General features: G+C 46.9%; 2 protein-coding genes across 3 annotated transcripts; both read left to right on the plus strand.

The window, feature by feature from the left end:
- LOC308575159 (uncharacterized protein) lies at positions 1-8,724 on the plus strand. Of its 2 annotated transcripts, XR_014002703.1 has the most exons (7): positions 1-326; positions 2,172-2,597; positions 3,150-3,293; positions 4,141-4,446; positions 5,641-5,775; positions 5,926-6,056; positions 6,932-8,724. XR_014002703.1 is itself a non-coding variant. In XM_081173717.1 (6 exons), the coding sequence occupies exons 1-6, from the start codon at positions 254-256 to the stop codon at positions 7,046-7,048; spliced, it is 1,188 nt and encodes a 395-aa protein (XP_081029843.1). In that variant the 5' UTR covers positions 9-253; the 3' UTR covers positions 7,049-8,724. The 2 variants fall into 2 exon arrangements, 1 of the variants encoding a protein (XP_081029843.1); XM_081173717.1 differs by lacking the exon at positions 3,150-3,293 and having other exon boundaries at positions 9-326.
- A 2,922-nt stretch (positions 8,725-11,646) lies between these two features.
- Positions 11,647-17,310, plus strand: LOC308575619 (uncharacterized protein). Its single transcript, XM_081174362.1, has 5 exons — positions 11,647-12,283; positions 12,397-12,483; positions 13,797-14,099; positions 15,637-15,785; positions 16,933-17,310. Exons 1-5 carry the CDS (start codon positions 12,220-12,222, stop codon positions 17,125-17,127), a joined length of 798 nt encoding a protein of 265 aa, XP_081030488.1. The 5' UTR covers positions 11,647-12,219; the 3' UTR covers positions 17,128-17,310.
- The last annotated feature ends 546 nt before the right edge of the window (positions 17,311-17,856 follow it).

Consider the following 17,856-nt stretch of genomic DNA (forward strand, 5'->3'; position numbering starts at 1 on the left):
TGATGTAATTGGTCGTATGTACTCGCTAACCCCAGATTTCTCTTGAAGGGCTTGGCAGAGGATTTCCTGCTTGAAGGAATGACTGCAAATGACAGTAGAAAACTCTTATTGACATCGCCAGCCTCTCTCCCGCATTGCTACTTTCAGAGAGAAGAATCCAAGGTGTGTGCTGCAAACAGGGTGAACCAACTCCGTTCCGCTTGCCACTCACTCTGTGAACCACGTCCAAGACCTGCTGCGTCGCCAGACAAAAATGGCAATGGATGTCACTCACAGAACCCTTCCTGTCCTTCTCACCTTCGTCCTACTGATCTCTTCTTCCTTTGGTAAGTCCTTCAAAACTGGTGGGTATGGAGGCAGGAATTCCATTCAGTTCTCAGCTGAGGCCAAATCTATCAGAATGGGACCTGAAAGGCTTCCAGCCTTTAAAGTGTTCATTAGGATGAGAGATCGGTTGTTGAACCACTCTGGGAATTGGAGATCTGTGTGGGGAAAGGGGGATCTCTTAAAAAACCTCAGCAGCAACAATGATCTATAGTTCATAGGATTCTTTTCTGGGGAAACAATTTAGAGTTGTCAGATGTCCTCTTTTTCCAGGACACACCCTCTTTTTCATGGGTCGAGTCGTCATAGTGATCGGTAGCTAAATGTAGAAGTCGGCCAATGTGTCCTCTTTTTAGCCCTTCAAAATATGGTAGAAAATGTTACAACTTTGAATGTCTTATATAACAGAGTCTCCAAGTGCTCCTATTTAGCCCTGGCACTCGTGGATAACAATAAGCGATCCCACTTTGTTTCTGTGCCATGGGAAATTGTGGTTTAAGCTGGGGCCATAACATTGCTGCTACCTGGGCTCCCCTTCCTCTCCTACAAAAACTATGAAACTACCTCTCCTTTAAATCGGAACCTACAACTAATCCAGAATGCAGCAGCTAGACTGGTGACCGCAAGTGGCCGCCGGGACCATACAACACCGGTCCTAAAGCACGCTGGCTCCCGGTATGTTTCAAAGCACCAAATACCAAAGTGCTGGTGCTGACCTTTAAAGCCCTAAACGGCCTCAAAGGCCCAGTATACCTGAAGGAGCATCTCCACCCCCATCGTTCTGCTCGGACACTGAGGTCCAGCTCCAAGGATCTTCTGGCGGTTCCCTTGCTGCGAAAAGTGAGGTTACAGGGAACCAGGCAGAGGGCCTTCTCGGTGGTGGCACCCGCCCTGTGGAACACCCTCCCAGCAGATGTCAAGGAAATAAACAACTACCTGGCTTTTAGAAGACATCAGAAGGCAGCCCTTTATTAGGATGTTTTTATTGTTTGACGAGTGGCTTCAGAAACCCACCATATGGGTGGGGTATAAATAATGATATTATTAATAATAATTATTATTATTGTTATTGTTATTACTGCATGTTTGCTTAAAACTAAGTCCCAGTAGGGCAGCTCAGGCAGGCCTGCCCTTTCCCCCTTTTTGGCAGTGCATATATATAGGGGGTGAGACAGATGTTGAATAGAACACCCCTATTTTCATCTCAGAAAAGTTGGAGAGTTTGATATAAATGTGGCCTGTAACTGTTTTGAAAATGACTCCCCCACTTTGACATTCTGGACAGAGATGTTGCTTAGGGCTCCTTCATTTTTATTTTTATTTTTAATTAGGTTTTCCACAATTATAACAAATATCACATAACAGAACAACAAACAAAAAACAAAAAAGCATGTCAAAGAAGAAAACAATACGAGAAACATCATCCTACCCACCACCATAACAAATAAACGATAAAAACGAACTTACTTCTTTAAAAGCCCAACCTTATGTGCATATTGATTGACTTCCTCTAGTCCCTCCCTTCTGAGTTTCCTTGTATCTGCATGTAACAGCTTTCCAATATCATTACTAAACAAAAAATATTTTCAATTGTAGGAGGAAGCACTGGTGAAGAAAGTGGGGTGCGGTGGGTGCCCTTGAAGCCCTCCCCGGGTGTCATCCCAGGGGGAGTGCACCCCCCTGGGACGCTAGCCCCATGCCCGCAGGCGGCTAGCCCTGCCCCCACGGGGTACACAACATGTGCGCCGCTCTGGGTGCTGGAGCAACTAGCTCCGCCTCTGGGAGGAAGAGTGGGGTATAAATTCCATATGCAAACAACAATGGCGCCCCTCTTTGCTTCCCCAAAGGCACTTCAGGTGAAGCATCAATGAATGCATCCCAGCATGTGAAGGGAGTCGTGGGAGGACAGGTCTCTTTTCCTGTAAAGGTCCCCCCGGGAAAACCAGTGGAGAAAATCGAATGGGACGTCATTAGCCCTGTAAGCGGAACGCCCTATCGCCTTTGTGAACTCAGAGACTGGAAGCTGAAGAAGTCAAATTTCAGCACGTGGATAGCAACATGGATGAACCTACAAGGTCATAGGTTATCTGGGGAAAATGATTTTGTGACTAATGTAATGTCGGGGCACATATTTGCACGTCGGCTGCTGATGGCTGACAGGACCACTCTTATAATCAGGGAGATGGAGAGGCATGATGCTGTAGTCTATAAAGCTCGTGTCTGGTTTGATGCAGAACAGTTTGAAGACCACTTTTTTAATGTGACTCTTTACGGTAAGCAATTGTTTTTCTCCATTCTTGAGTTTGTGCTGGAGCTGAGCATGGAAAAGGATGGTCATCGGATGAAATGGGGAGACTTTTTCAGACCATAGGCACCATCTCTGATGGGCCCTGCACGCCTCGGGACCCACAGAATTTCCCCCGTGGGAGCCCAGCCGGGTGACAAAAATGTGCCGTGCGTGCAATGTCTCACAAAGCAACATAGGCACCATCTTGACGGGGCGCATCTGCAGCCTCAGTTTGCCCAGGCAGAGCCCCCACGGCAGAGGCCCTGGCCCGGTCACCGCCATGGTGCTGGTGAGTCAGCGGAGGCACGGCAGGGGGCAGAGGGAAGTGGAGGCGGAGCGCTGTGCGTGCGACATAATGTCATGACATCACATCGCACGGAAGCACGCCACTGAGCACCCACAATCTGGGGCCCACATCAACACCTCTGTTTCAGACTGAGGGCCACAATTCCTCCTAGGGAATCTTCTTGGGGCCACATGGTGGTGGTGGGAGGGGTGAAAGTAGGCGGAGTAAAGAATGTGACTCTTACCTTTGTAGAGTTGGCCAATATCTACACAGCCTCTCAAACTCACACCCATGTCTAACCCTCCATCCCTCCAAGCAAGCAAGCATCATTTTCAGAGTTGAAGGATATATTGAAGGAGCTGGGACTATTTAGCCTGGAGAAGAGATGACTGAAAGGTGAGATGATAGCCATCTTCAAATATCTGAAGGGCTACGGTGTAGGAAAAGTAACAAGCTTGTTTTCTGCTGCTCCAGAGGGGAAGACACAAACCAAAGTGGTGGATGTCCCCTTCATTAGGGGCTTTTAAGCAGAAGCTGAATGGCCAGCCATCAGGGATTAGTTGGCTGGGATTTCTGCATTGTAGGACTTGGACTAGATGATCATTGGGCTCCCTTCCAGCTCTTCAATTCTATGATTGTATTATTCCATCAAGGCAAATCACACTCAAGCAAAGTGTGGAGCAGAGGGGATGCCAGTGTTGGAAAAACACCCCAGAAGGCTACCACCTTCCCAAGACACCGGGACATCTCTCCGATGGTCACTCTCTGGCTGTAAATCTTCCTCAGTCCAGAGGGACAGGTGGTAAGTGACCCCTCTCTCCAGAGAGGAGCACGCTAGTCTTCTGGCATCTCACTGTAGAAGAAAGAGACAATCAGTAGCTCTAAACTACTTTATTTACAGTCTAAATGCTAAGAATCCATCAGCATGTCTGTGCTCTCTCAGCAGCAGTACAGAACAACATCACACACGGAAGCGAAACAAAACTCTCCAACAATCCTGAGACATTCTGTCTCATGCTCTCAGACACTCACATGATATAAACAACCATAGTGCTACTACTGAGCAGCTTGCGTGGGTAAAAATCTTAACAGCCTGGGGGGGCCTTGAGAGAGTCCCATGGACCAGATACAGAGGCCCAGAGGGGTGCATTTTCCCCTGGTCCTGAGGTCCCCCCATTGCTGCCGTACACACTTAGTGACAGCCAATGAGGCACAAACCTCACATGACTTTTGTGTTGAACAGATCCAGCACCACAACCAAGGATCAACTATTATGATTTGATCAAGACTCCAAAGGGATGTAATGTGACCCTGAAGTGTCAGACATATGAAAGAGGAACGTACAATATCTCCTGGGAAAACGTGAGAGCTTTAGATAGTTTCTCATTTTCTGACAACGGCAGGAATCTCCATGTCTCCTGGAGAAAAGACTCTTCCCATTCCTTCATCACCTGCCTGGTCCACAATCCGGCAGATCAAAAGAAAGCTTGGTTTGACTTGCGCGGAATCTGCCAGGATTATGAACGTTATGAAGTTAAAAGTCATGAAGGTGAGCAATCTTTCCTCCCACCCTAAATTATCCAGAGATGCTGCTTGGGCCAGTGAACAATTACGATATCCTTAAGGGTTGGAAATTCAAGGACAGGTGCACAGGCATGCAGAACATTTTTTAAAAAACCTGAAGGAAAACACAAATGGGAAACATCCTGACTTCTGTCGAAAGTTGCACACGCAATGTCTCAGGCACACAGAAAGCTGCTTCTTACAGAGTCAGAACTCTGGCCCATTTAGCTTAGCATTATCTACATGGACTGGCAGCAATGGTTTTTTCTGGGGTTTAAGACAGTGAGTCCCTTTCAGGCCTTCCATAGAATTGAGGCTGGAAACTGGGGGGGGGGGGTTCACCCTTTAAAGTACCGTCAATCTCTCAGCAGCCTGCAGCTAAAGCGAGAAAGACTTTCTGCTCTTCCGTTCCCCTCTGCTCCAGGCAGTGGTATTTGGGGACAGGAGCAATGGGTGATGGAGTGGACATAGGGGAATTTTGGTAGGATCACGGGGAGAAGATGGGCCACAGGGTTGGCGCGGCAGGGAGGTGGGGTAGAAGGAGCTGTGATGGGAGGGCTGGGGGTGGAAGGAGGTATGGCAAAATGGCTGACTCAACCATAAGGGATGGTTACCAGGGTGAGGTCCATAGTGTGGTTGCAAGTGGGTAGGGGTTGGCATGGAGGTGGAGGGGGAGTTAGGGCAGTTGGTGATCAATGGGGGCAGGGATGGCAGCCCCTAATAAAATATAGTTTTCCAAAGCTTTCAATAACCGGCAACCATTTCTCAATGTAGAATTTTAAACATGTAAGTGAAACAACCAGAACCGGGAACTCAGAATTTCTCTAATTTCCCACCCTCGTAAAGTTCAGTTAAAGACCTCTCTGAGAAAACATGTGAACAGCTTAATGCCCCCTTGTCATATTGATAGATTGGCTTTCTCATGGGACGAGCTGACAATTCATTTTATGCTAAGGACAATTATCAGATGATCGTAGGAGAAATATTACATGAAGGAGCTTACGAACATGACTTTGGCCGTTATGGAATTTCCCTACAAATGAAACCGATTGGCATTTTCACTTATTCTCTGTTATTTATTCTGTTGCTCTGGGTCATATGTTGGGGCAGAGGTCACTTTGGCAGTAGCTATTATGTTCTTGTTCCAATAGGGTTATTTTTGTTGTTGTTGTTCTTCCAGGCAGCACTTTTGCAGGCAGCATTCAACCGAATATCCATTGGGGTATCATACTGGGTGTTCTTGTACCCCTTATATGTATTTTGGTGGTGATCTGCAGGTGTTATGAGGCGGGGAAATCCAATCAGAGGAACACAGGTAGAACCCTCTCTATTACTCTTCCTTCCATCTCAACTGTGATGAAGGCTCCCTGCCAAATATGTTCCCACCTTCCATTTGTGTATCCTGGAAGACAGGGATTGGTCATTGCCAAGGACTAAAGAACGTGTCTCATGTTGCACTCTGCAGATATTCCCTCTGTGGCACAAGAGGAGATGGCGTACCGTCCGCCACCCGAGAACCCAATGATGAACCGCCTTTTGATGGTTTTTGCACCCGACAGTACAGCAATGAGCCCCTCTACCTATGAGGAGGTCCAGGTGAGATGCGTATGTCAAGAAAATAAGGGGTGATGGTTCGGTGCTACTATTACGTGTCACCACCATCTCAGGGTAGTGAGAGACTTCAGGGGTTTTGGCAGAAGAAGAAGAAGAAGAAGAAGAAGAAGAAGAAGAAGAAGAAGAAGAAGAAGAAGAAGAAGAAGAAGAAGAATAGTAGTAGTAGTAGTAGTAGTAGTAGTAGTAGTTTGGATTTGATATCCCGCCTTTCACTCCCCTTCAGGAGTCTCAAAGCGGCTCACATTCTCCTTTCCCTTCCTCCCCCACAACAAACACTCTGTGAGGTGAGTGGGGCTGAGAGACTTCAAAGAAGTGTGACTGGCCCAAGGTCACCCAGCAGCTGCAGGTGGAGGAGCGGGGAAGCGAACCCAGTTCCCCAGATTACGAGACTACCACGCTTAACCACTACACCACAGTGGCTCTCAAGAGTCTGTGACTACTGCCCCCCCCCCCCACATAAGTTATCCTGCTTCCCACAGGTGCAGTAGAGGGCAGTGCCCTGTGGCCAGTTTCAAAGTCAGATTTAACTGGCAGACTTCTGTACATTTAATGAGGGGTGGCGGCACCATCTGCTCCTTTGCCTCAGGCTGAAAAATGTCTGGCCTCGATTGCCTCCATTGTTTGGTGGAGGATAATCTGACTTCCTTAGGGCCCGGGACCTCTGACCTATGGTTATTCATGGACCTTAAGCTATCCCTAAACACTTGAACTAAGAGGTATAGTTGAGTCATCTGCCTTTTGCTGAATTTGCGGCTGAGTTGGTGGTTTAGGTGGGCTCCAATGCTCTTTCGGGAGCTGCTTCCCACAGTCTTCTGTACCGTGTTGTTTAACTGCTCCTCTTTCTCCTCCACCTGCAGGCTGACCGGAATGGAGGAGAAGGTACATTGTGCTCAGAACCGCCAGCCTATGAATCCCTTTCTGATTGCACAGCGTCTGCCCCAGATGCCTGTGACTGCAGCTGTGACTGCAGCTAGCTATCCTGGATTCAGAGCTGAGGACCCGACTGAAGAAACCGTGTGACTGCCAGACAAGATGGGGGAGATGGCTGACACCTGTTGGAGAACATTGTCCGAAAAAGGTCATGGGCCAAGGTGAAACTCAAGAAGAGGAACTTTTCTCTGATTTCTCTGATCCTGTGGCTGCAGTGGAAAAGCTGCTGGGAACATCATTTGGCTTTGCTCATCTCCCCCTCCTGGGACCCTTATAAAGAGGAAATGCTGCCTGAGTCTTTGCTTTTAGCAACCGATCTTCAGAAACATTGCTGTCTCCAGCTGTGGAGCTCTGGGGTTCTATTTCATATCTACATAAAGCCATTGTTAGGGATTTCAGGGCAAAAGGTGCCTTTTACCTACTGCAGCTATTTTGACAGCTACGGCCATACCCAGACCATGAAAGCCTTGCCACAGTAGTTCATATACTTCAAGACTGGATTGCTGCAACATGCAGGTTTCCTCTCTTGATTTGGAAGCTGCAGTTGTTGCAGAATGCTGCAGCATGATCGCTGATAGGTGTGTGGCTTTGTCCGCACAAACGCCCCCTTTTCAGAGCTCTGCACTGGTTGCCAATTGGGCAATGTCCTGCCAACTTCAAGGTGTTCATATTAGGACTGGCAACGGCTGTTTTGTGCATGATCAAAGCAACACCTTGATGGGGTGGTGGCATAACAGGGCATAGGTAAAGGTAAAGGGACCCCTGACCGTTAGGTCCACTCGTGGCCGACTCTGGGGTTGCAGTGCTCATCTCACTTTATTGGCCTTGGGAGCCGGCGTACAGCTTCCGGGTCATGTGGCCAGCATGACTAAGCCACTTCTGGCAAACCAGTGCATGGAAACGCCATTTACCTTCCCACCAGAGCGGTACCTATTTATCTACTTGCACTTTCATGTGCTTTTGAACTGCTAGGTTGGCAGGATCTGGGACTGAGCAACGGGAGCTCACCCCGTCGCGGGGATTCGAACTGCCGACCTTCTGATCGGCAAGCCCTAGGCTCTGTGGTTTAACCCACAGAGCCACCCGCGTCCCTTATAACAGGGCATAGTAGGGGGTAAAAGCGCATAATGGGGTTGGATTGGGCTGGGCTGCACTGCAGCGCGAGATGACCCAGAACGCAATCCCCGTGCAAATTCGGAGTTGCCTGTATATAAAGCCCTTAACAGCTTGGGAGCAGTTTACATACAAAACTGCCTAACCTCACATATGCCCACTCATCTGCTTTGATTGGCAGAATTGCACTAGTACAGGTGCCCCACAATATCAGCCCTGTGGGTGTAAGAACTCAACCCTATAGCATGGCAGAGCTTGCACTTTGGAACTCCCTGCCTGTGGAACTCAAGCAGGTGCCTTCACTGTCGTTTATAAAGACACTGAACAACAACATCACTTTTAATCTCTTTCAGTATTTTAACTTTTGTCTGTTTTAAAGGAAGGCTGTATTTTTTTCCTTGATTTTGTCTTTTGCAAACCGCTTTGAGGTGCTACCAAATGCATAGCCTCCAACATGTCAAGGCGAAAATCTGCTGTGTGGGAAAATGGGATGTTCCAGTTGTAATGGGACAGTTGAGGGCATCTGAAGTAGCAACAGCTTTTCTTCCAAATGAAGAAGTTATATTATTATTATTATTATTATTATTATTATTATTATTATTATTATTATTATTATTGTTGTTGTTGTTGTTGTTGTTGTTGTTGTTGTTGTTGTTGTTGTTGTTATTGTTATTATATTTTCTATTATAACTATTCTTTTTTAAAATGTGATGCTTATTGTTGTTATAATATTATGTAAACTGCTTCTGAGGTCTGCCCGAAAAGCAGTATATAAATTCTGCAAATAATAATAATAACGCAGATGTATCTTTTGAAACCTCAGGCACTACAGTGTTAACTGGTGTATTTATTTTTGAAATAAAGAAAATATATGCCTTCAGATGATTGGGCCTTCTGACTGCAGGGGCAGATGGGAGTTGTAGCAGAAAATGTCTGGAGGGAAGAGAAATAAGTTTACCACTCAATGAAGATTAAACTTGCCTCCAGAAGCTCACAAGACGACTCTTAAATGGGGTCCCTTAGAAAGGGTGTTAGGTAAATTCAAAATGGAGGAGGAGTTGTTGAAAGCTCTTAGTGGAAATGTGGACCTTCCACTGACAGAGGCATTCTACCTCCCAACTTTTCCCTTTTCTTGTGAGGAATCCTATTCAGAATAAGGGAGTTTCCCTTTAAAAAAGGGAAACGTTGACAGCTATGCTACCTCCAGATACCAGATACTACAGGCTTGTATAGCTAAAGAGCACTGTTGATTTCATACCCTCCCTTTTGTGTGTTATTTTAACTAATCCATGCAATTTAATGCACTCGTTTTACTAATGGACACATATTGCCCACAATTGTTGGTTGAGGAACTCTACGGCAAAATTCACCCCAAAATCCAAAGGGTGGCTGTGCGTGAAAGCGTGAAAGGCTTGCAAAAATTAAAGACTGCTACATTCTGTGATTTAAAACATCTCCAAGACTCCAGAAGGCTGCAATGTGACCCTGCAGTGCCATGCATATGGAGAAGAAACATTCAAAATCATATGGAAAAGAAATAAGGCCTCCAGGTTCTGGAGTTTTGGCTAAGAATGAACTTTCTGACAATGTCAGGACTCTCTGCATCTCCTGGCGAAAAGGTTCCAATGACTCCACGTTCACCTGCATGGTCAGCAATTCTGAAGATCAAAAGGAAACCTCAGTTGACATGCTCAAAATCTGCACAAGTGATAGAGGTGAGAAATGTATTCTTCCCCCCACCCCACATTTCTGAGAGGTGTTGCTTAGGGTGGTGAAAACTTGGGGTATCTCTAAAAAGCATCAAGGAATCAAGGAGAAGTATGTGGGCACGCAGAGCATTTGTGGTTTTTGAAACTAAATGGAAACAGGAGTGGAAAACCTCCATACTCCTTCTGCTGGAAGTTGTGACAAGCACAGAAAAGACCCACCATTTCTCAGGTACACAGGAAACTGCCTTACACGAAGTCAAACCATCTAGTTCACTATTGTCTACACGGATTGGCAGTGGCTCTACAAGGTTTAAGGCTGAGAGTCGCTCCCAGCCCTTTTCTGGAGATGCCATCAGGGGTTAAGCCTGTGAACTTCATCCATTGAGCTATGGCCCTCACCCCTTCTCCTCCCCATCTTCCTCCCCCATTCACATAAATAAAGACAAATGAATTTGTAAAAAATAAATATTGCAGGAAGATGCTCGCACTCTGTCCACCACTGCTCTCTCTCTCTCTCTAAAAAAAAGAAGCTGTTCAAACTAGCACCCCTCTTTTCTTCTAGCTACAAAGAATGTGATTTGAGGTGTGGCCTTCAAGGAAGCAGCTCTGAGCGGATTGAGGACTCAGCTACATACGTCACAATAATGTGATTTGAATGCGTTTTAAACATGCAACAGCAGATGGCGCCAGAAAGCAAGTATTGCTTGAAATCGGATTTCTCGTTGTATTTCTTTTCTTTTGATAAAAACGATCCAGTTTCTGACTCCAGCATTTCTCCGATGAAAGTAGTGACGTCCCATTCCATAATGATAATTTTACAATTTATACCCCACACATCTTACCGGGTTGCCTTAATTCACAAAGTCATTGGGTCCAGGATATTGTAAGAGCCTCCTGAACCCTTATCCTTGAGGTCTTGGGGGGGTGTCTCTTGTTAGTGCCCCCCATGGCTCAGAAACACAGCTTGGCCATTTGCATCCAGTGCTGTGGGCCGATTCTGTGGAACTCCGTCCTGCTGAGAGCAGACAGGCTCCCTCCCTCTCTCCCTCCCTGGTGAGGAACTTTTATTTCAGCAAGGTCCCATTCCCCCCATTTTCATAGTTAGTTTTAAGAGACATCACCTTGCCAACAAAGGTCTGCATAGTTAAAGCTATGGTTTTCCCAGTAGTGATGTATGGAAGTGAGAGCTGGACCATAAAGAAGACTGATCGCCAAAGAATGGATGCTTTTGAATTGTGGTGCTGGAGGAGACTCTTGAGAGTCCCATGGACTGCAAGAAGATCAAACCTCTCCATTCTGAAGGAAATCAGCCCTGAGTGCTCAGTGGAAGGACAGATCCTGAAGCTGAGGCTCCAAGGCTTTGGCCACCTCATGAGAAGAGAAGAATCCCTGGAAAAGACCCTTTGGTCAAACTCATGCTAGTAGCTTTGAGAACACTGTCCCACCATGTCGTCCTCTGTCGTCCCCTTTTCCTTGTGTCCTCCATTTTTCCCAACATCAGGGTCTTTTCCAGGGAGTCTTCTCTTCTCATGAGGTGGCCAAAGTATTGGAGTCCCAGCTTTAGGATCTGTCCTTCCAGCGAGCATTCAGGGCTGATTTCCTTCAGAATGGAGAGGTTGGATCTTAGCGGCAGTTAAAAAAAATAAAATCTCGATCATTAAAATATAACCTAAAATTATCATTTAAAACCTTAATCATTTTGGAAGTACAGCTTGTTCCCTAAATTTTATGGCAATCGCACAGAATTTGGCCACCCTTAGCATAATCTCTAGATCCTTGTCCTCTACCAGGAGTTTTAGACATTTAAGTTAGGGCCCATTTGGAGATTTTTGTATAACAGGAGTGATAAATACCGAGTGTCTATCCCTGTAGAAACAGCAGCGTAACGAGACATGAGAGACAGTTTCTACCTCCATCAAGCCTCAGGGGCTCGTTCCATGTATGGTTTACCCTCGAATCTGCCCTGCAATAAGGCAGATACAAGAATAAGTGATAATGCCAGAGATTAAAACAGGACAGAAACATACATAGCATCACTAAATAGGACTAGCGAGAGAGAGCGCACAGATCTAAAGAACTCATTTTGTTCATAGGATAGCGAGCCTGACTGTAATTTAGGTGTTACTTAACCTTAACTCATACTTTTAAATACTTGTAAAGTGATTTTATGGGAGAGCAAGTATGTCACATGGTTCGTTTTTATGGCTTCCCAGTCGTTAGCCTTACATTTATTTGCAACGGCTTGGCGGATGTTTCTCCCTTGGCACCTGTTCTGTGTTGTAGTTTGCAGATAGCAAAGGAGTGGACTGCAACTGGGGTAAGCCAACCTCTCTTTCCCCCTCCCCTCTCCAGGAAACACTGAAAGCTCACTTCATTCCCAGAGAGAACCGGCCATGAAAGTCACTCACAGAAGCTTCCTAATCCTTCTTGACTTCCATCTGATCTTCTCTGCCTTTGGTAAATCCTTCAGCACTGGCAGAGAGGGAGGGAGAAATTCAGTTCACAAAAGCAATAGGGGACCTGAAACAGAGCCCTGAACAGTATTTCCCACCCTCTTTGTCTCCCTAAAGGCACTTTAAGTCAAGCAGCAGAGAATCCAATCCATCGGGTGAAGAGAGTCCAGGGAGGAAGAGTGGACGTCATTCATCCCAGAAATGGTAAGCTTTGTGAGTCCAGAGATGGGGAAATTGGAGAATCTAGATATCATCTACTGGATATCAGGAGGAGATTGTTAAGGACATGTCAAGGGTGGGGGAAAATTTCAGCTGCAAGAATGAACAACATGACCTTGCAGCACACACAGTAGTTAAACTATGGAACTCATTCCCAGAGGTGACTGTGATGGCCACCAACCTTGACCACTCCATACTTGGTGGCAGTAATGCTTCTGAACACCAGTTGCTGGAAACCACAGGAGGGGAGAGTGCTGTTGCGCTCGTCGGTTTCCCAAAGTGTGAGGACAGTATGTTGGACTAGATGGGCCACTGGTCTGATCCAGCAGACTCTTCTTATGTCAAGGAGTGACTGTAGATTTCAGGCACTGGTTTGGACATCAGTTTGTGGTTGTGATGGCCTGGGACTCGGGCTCGGACTAGGAACCAGAGGAGTCTCAGTCCGCACCAGTTCCTTTGCCTCAGGCGGCATCTGGACCAAGTCTGGGGCCTGATCCTGCACAGGTTCCCCTGCAACAAGCACCAGCTGGGCCGAGTCAGGGGCCTGAGTCTGCCCTGGCTTCAGATGCGGGGATGACCTCGTTGCCTTCAGCTGGACCATCACTTACAGCTGCTCCACTACTGGTTGGGTCAGGGGGGCTGTGGCAGCCCCTGGGTCTAGTAACCCACTGACATCTCCTGAGCTGCAGAGTCTAAGGTCTGGGAGAAGAAGAGACCTGAGTACTCGCAGGAGGAGTGCTCACCTTCGGGTGAGACAGGGAGGTGAGTCACTGAGGGATCAGGACCGGCCGTTACCCTGACAAAGATAAAAGGCTGTCGGACCCCGCCCCAGGTTGTGTGAGCAATATTGCTGTTTGCCAGAACCTGCCTGTGATCCTGTACCTGACCTTGCCTGGTTTCCTGCCTCGTGTCCTGCCTTGACCCTGTTGAACTGACTCCTTGCAGAACCCTTGGATTCAGGACAAGACCTGGACCGCGTGGCTTGGGTTAACCCCCTGGGCCCAGCACAGTGGTGGATCTGATCACACATTCTGAGGCCCACGTTTCTTCCAGGCCAAAGGCAAAATTTGGCAGAGCAACAAATGTGCCTTCTACCTTTGCTGAAGGAAACATCCCAGAAAGGCAAAAGACACTTGTGTGGGGGCATGGAGCAGAGGGTGTACATGGGTGCAGACTTGAAAGAGTCTCAAGGGCCAACTAGAGAGAACGAGGGCATGAGGTCCCCTTTCACTGCCTTACACAGTTAGTGGCAGCCACTGAAGCACAAACTTCATGCAACTTTTGTTTGTATTGAACAGAGCCAGTGCCAGCGCCTCAGATACTCCCCAAAAACATCTCCAAGACTCCAGAAGGCTGCAATGTGACCCTGCAGTGCATTGCATCCACAGAAGAAAAGTTTGTTATCTCCTGGGGAAAAGGGAATCCCCCAAGGACCTTAGCTGGAGGTTCAAGTGAATACCAGCTTTCCCACAACGGTAGGGATCTCCACGTCTCCTGGCGAAAAGGTTCCAATGACTCCATGTTCACCTGCGTGGTCAGCAGTTCTTCAGATCAAAAGGAAACCTCAGTTGACATGCTCAAAATCTGCACAAGTGATAGAGGTGAGAAATGTATTCTTTCCCCCACCCCACATTTCTGAGAGGCGTTGCTTGGGGTGGTGAATACTTGGGGTATCTTTAAAAATCAGGGAATCAAGGAGAAGTGTGTGGGCACGCAGAGCATTTGTGGTTTTTGAAACTAAATGGAAACAGGAATGGAAAACCTCCATACTCCTTCTGCTGTGACAAGCACAGAAAAGACCCACCATTTCTCAGCTACACAGGAAACTGCCTTACATGACGTCATACCATCTAGTTCACTATTGTCTACACTGACTGGTAGTGGATTTGCAAGGTTGAAGGCTGAGAGTCACTCCCAGCCCTTTTCTGGAGATGCCAATCAGGGGTTGAGCCTGTGAACTTCATCCATTGAGCTATGGCCCTCACCCCTTCTCCTCCCAGTCGCCCTCCCCCATTCACGTAAATAAAGACAAATGAATTTGTAATGATAAATATTGCAGGAAGATACTCACACTTTCTGTCCACCACTGCTCTCTCTCTGGAAAAAAAACTAAGCTGTTCAAACTAACACCCACACCCTTCTTTTTTCTAGCTACAAAGGAAGTGATTTGAGGTGTGGCCTTCAAGGAAGTGGCTCTGGGCAGGCAGGGAATAATAGAAGGGAGGCAGAGTCAGGCCCTGCTTCCATTGAAAGTATCTGGTTGGCCAGTGAGAGGGCATGCAGTTGGACTGGATGTGGCCTCTTCTTCTGTTCTTCTGGAACCTCCAGGGTCAGATCTACACCCATGGCCTTTAACATTAAGGAAGGGTTTGTTGAAACAAAATATTTAAAAAATCCTTCCAGTAGCACCTTTTGTTCTTGTTGTTGTTTAGTCATTTAGTCGTGTCCACCTCTTCGTGACCCCCTGGACCAGAGCACGCCAGGCCCTCCTGTCTTCCACTGCCTCCCTCACACTGGTCTCTTCAAGAACACTGTCCAACCATCTCTTCCTCTGTCGTCCCCTTCTCCTTGCGCCCTCCATATTTCCCAACATCAGGGTCTTTTCCAGGGAGTCTTCTCTTCTCATGAGGTGGCCAAGGCTTTGGGGTCTCAGCTTCAAGATCTGTCCTTCCAGTGAGCACTCAGGGCTGATTTCCTTCAGAATGGAGAGGTTGGATCTTCTTGCAGTCCATGGGACTCTCAAGAGTCTCCTCCAGCACCTGAAATCAGAAGCATTAATTCTTTGGCAATCAGCCTTCTTTATGGTCCAGCTCTCACTTCCATACATCACTACTGGGAAAACCAGAGCTTTAACTATACGGACCTTAGTAGCACCTTAGAGACCAGCTAAGTTTGTTATTGGTATGAGCTTTCATGTGCATGCACACTTCTTCAGATACACAAAAGCTTATCCCCAGCTTATGCACATGAAAGCTTATACCCAGAACAAACTTACTTGGTTTCTAAGGTGCTACTGGAGAATTTTCAGTTTTGACAATGTGTTATTGCCGAGTCTTTTTTATCGCTTATTCCAAAATCTTTTTTATGCTACAGTTTTCATTACAGTATATTCCAAGAGACTCTTATTGTACATTGCAGGTGGCCTTGGACAAATTATACGTTGGGAGTTCATGTTAATTCTTCTTCTCCCCGTTGTTGCCTGTTTATTGGTGGTCACAATAATCATAGTGAAGAAAAGAAAATCCAGGAAAAGAGAGAGAGATGGAACCACCTATGTTGATCCCCAGGTGAGATGTGCAACCTCTATTAAGTCTGTCTCCTGTCCTTGCTCAGGGCTGGGGCATCTGCTTGTTTGCACCTGTTCCTCATCCTCCTGACTCCCAGCTTCCACTTTTCTGCACCTCTCTTCCTCCTCTGGACTGTGTCCTGTCTCCCACCACCACCAACCTGGGTCCAAACTGTCCTCTCCTGAACTTTCCTTGGAGGCCACTTGGTCAGGCAATCTCCAGCACTCCTCCTTATCTATCCCTACAATCGTATGGATCTGTGCAGCCTAATAGCAATTAAGAAATATATGGAATTTGTCAGGTTCTTGTCAGTCCAATAGGTAAAAAAGGTAAAGGACCCCTGGACGGTTAAGTCCAGTCAAAGGCGACTATGGGATTGTGGGGCTCATCTTGCTTTCAGGCTGAGGGAGCCAGTGTTTGTCCACAGACAGCTTTCCAGGGCATGTGGCCAGCATGACTAATCTGCTTCTGGTGCAACAGAACACCAAGACAGAAACCAGAGCACACAGAAACACCGTTTACCTTCCTGCCACAGCAGTACCTTTTTATCTACTTGCACTGGTGTGCTTTCGAACTGCTAGGTTGGCAGGAGCTGGGACAGAGCAATGGGAACTCACCCCATTGTGGGGATTCAAACCACTGACCTTCCAACTGGCAAGCCCATGAGGCTCAGTAGTTTAGACCACAGTGCCACCCACGTCCAATAATGTTTGAAGGGTAGGGGGCCCAGATGTTGCCACAACTCCCAGAACAGATGACCCTGCTTCTCTGCATCCCAAGGCAGTTGGAACCAATGATATGTGCAGTGGGAAAGGAGGGGTCCAGGTCAGCACAGTAAATGATTCCAATACAGCAATTACGCATTCTGAACTTTCAGCAGTTTATAAGCCAACCTTCAGATGTGGAGCAAGGTCACCTATGCAGATGGGTGATCCAGCAGTCAATAGAAGCAAACTCCCCAAATACATGAACTAAGCAGTATAGTTAAGCCATCTGCACTTCTCTGATCAAACTGGGCCTGGCCAGGGCTTAATCTGCATCCAGGGTTTAGGTGGCCTCCGGTGCTCAGAAACTCTTTTAGGAGCTGCGCCCCAGAGTCTACTGCATTGTGTTGTTTAGCTGTTTCTCTTTCTCTCTGAACCTGCAGGTTGACTGGAACAGAGAGGGCTGTTCAGCGAGGCCATCCTGTGAATCCCGAGAACGAGGCCTTGTGTGTTGCCCCCTAGACAACGGTTTCGGCAGGAATCGCGAGGATCGTTGGGACTATGGGGTGCAGTGGTCGTTTGGGGGTGAAGGGGGCCCTGAGTTATGCTGCTGCTTTGGGGTTCGAATGGGACCCTAGCAGAACCTCCAAGTGTCCCTATTTTCCAGCAACAGTCCCGGATTTACAGAAGCCACCCCAGTTTCTGATTTGATCCTGGAATGTGCTGTTTTTCCATAGGATGTCCCTATTTTCATCAATGTTGGAGACTATGGAGTTATGCGACTCCTGAGGCAAGGAGATAAGTAACTATGCAGCCTCTAGAAGGCAGCCCTGTATAGGGATGTTTGTTAAAGTTTAATGTTTTATTATATATATTTTATATAATTGACTTTTTATTTCTATTCTTTGTATATCGTATTGTTCTTTTATTGCTGTGGCCGATGGCTGACACAAATAAAGATTCATTCAGAGACCAAATATCAGCAAGCCTCCAGACTCACTAAGATTTGCTTCTACTAAGCTCCCTTTTCAAGCTATGCCCTCCGTTGTCCTAGATGGACTATATAACAGGGTACTACTGTACGAAGACAGTATATGTGGGCAACCGCAGGTGGAAGACACCTTGTACTATTTTCTATATGGCTCAGTATACATTGGACCCATGAGGCAATTCCCCACCCTACCATCCATGCAAGAAGGATGTATCTCCTTGGCAGAGAAGGTCCTATGGCTTCTTAGCAATGCAAATGCTTCAGTGACTCACAGAGTTGCCCTTTTTTCTCTGGTGGCCAAAAAGATCACAAAGAAGACCTTGGGCAATATAGCATTGAAGTGTAAGGAAGACACAGAGATCTAAATAGAGACTAT

The sequence above is a fragment of the Podarcis bocagei genome (assembly GCF_964188305.1).
Source record: "Podarcis bocagei genome assembly, chromosome: 16".
Taxonomy (NCBI): domain Eukaryota; kingdom Metazoa; phylum Chordata; class Lepidosauria; order Squamata; family Lacertidae; genus Podarcis; species Podarcis bocagei.

What these genes read in the sequence shown, in the direction of transcription:
- LOC308575619 (XM_081174362.1), top strand. Translation starts at nt 12,220, where the DNA reads ATGAAAGTCACTCACAGAAGCTTCCTAATCCTTCTTGACTTCCATCTG. An exon ending in CGTCATTCATCCCAGAAATG is followed by an intron (nt 12,484 to 13,796) that starts GTAAGCTTTGTG and finishes TGTATTGAACAG; the next exon opens with AGCCAGTGCCAGCGCCTCAG. An exon ending in AATCTGCACAAGTGATAGAG is followed by an intron (nt 14,100 to 15,636) that starts GTGAGAAATGTA and finishes TGTACATTGCAG; the next exon opens with GTGGCCTTGGACAAATTATA.
- LOC308575159 (XM_081173717.1), top strand. Translation starts at nt 254, where the DNA reads ATGGCAATGGATGTCACTCACAGAACCCTTCCTGTCCTTCTCACCTTC. An exon ending in TGAAGTTAAAAGTCATGAAG is followed by an intron (nt 4,447 to 5,640) that starts GTGAGCAATCTT and finishes TTGTTCTTCCAG; the next exon opens with GCAGCACTTTTGCAGGCAGC. An exon ending in ATCCAATCAGAGGAACACAG is followed by an intron (nt 5,776 to 5,925) that starts GTAGAACCCTCT and finishes TGCACTCTGCAG; the next exon opens with ATATTCCCTCTGTGGCACAA.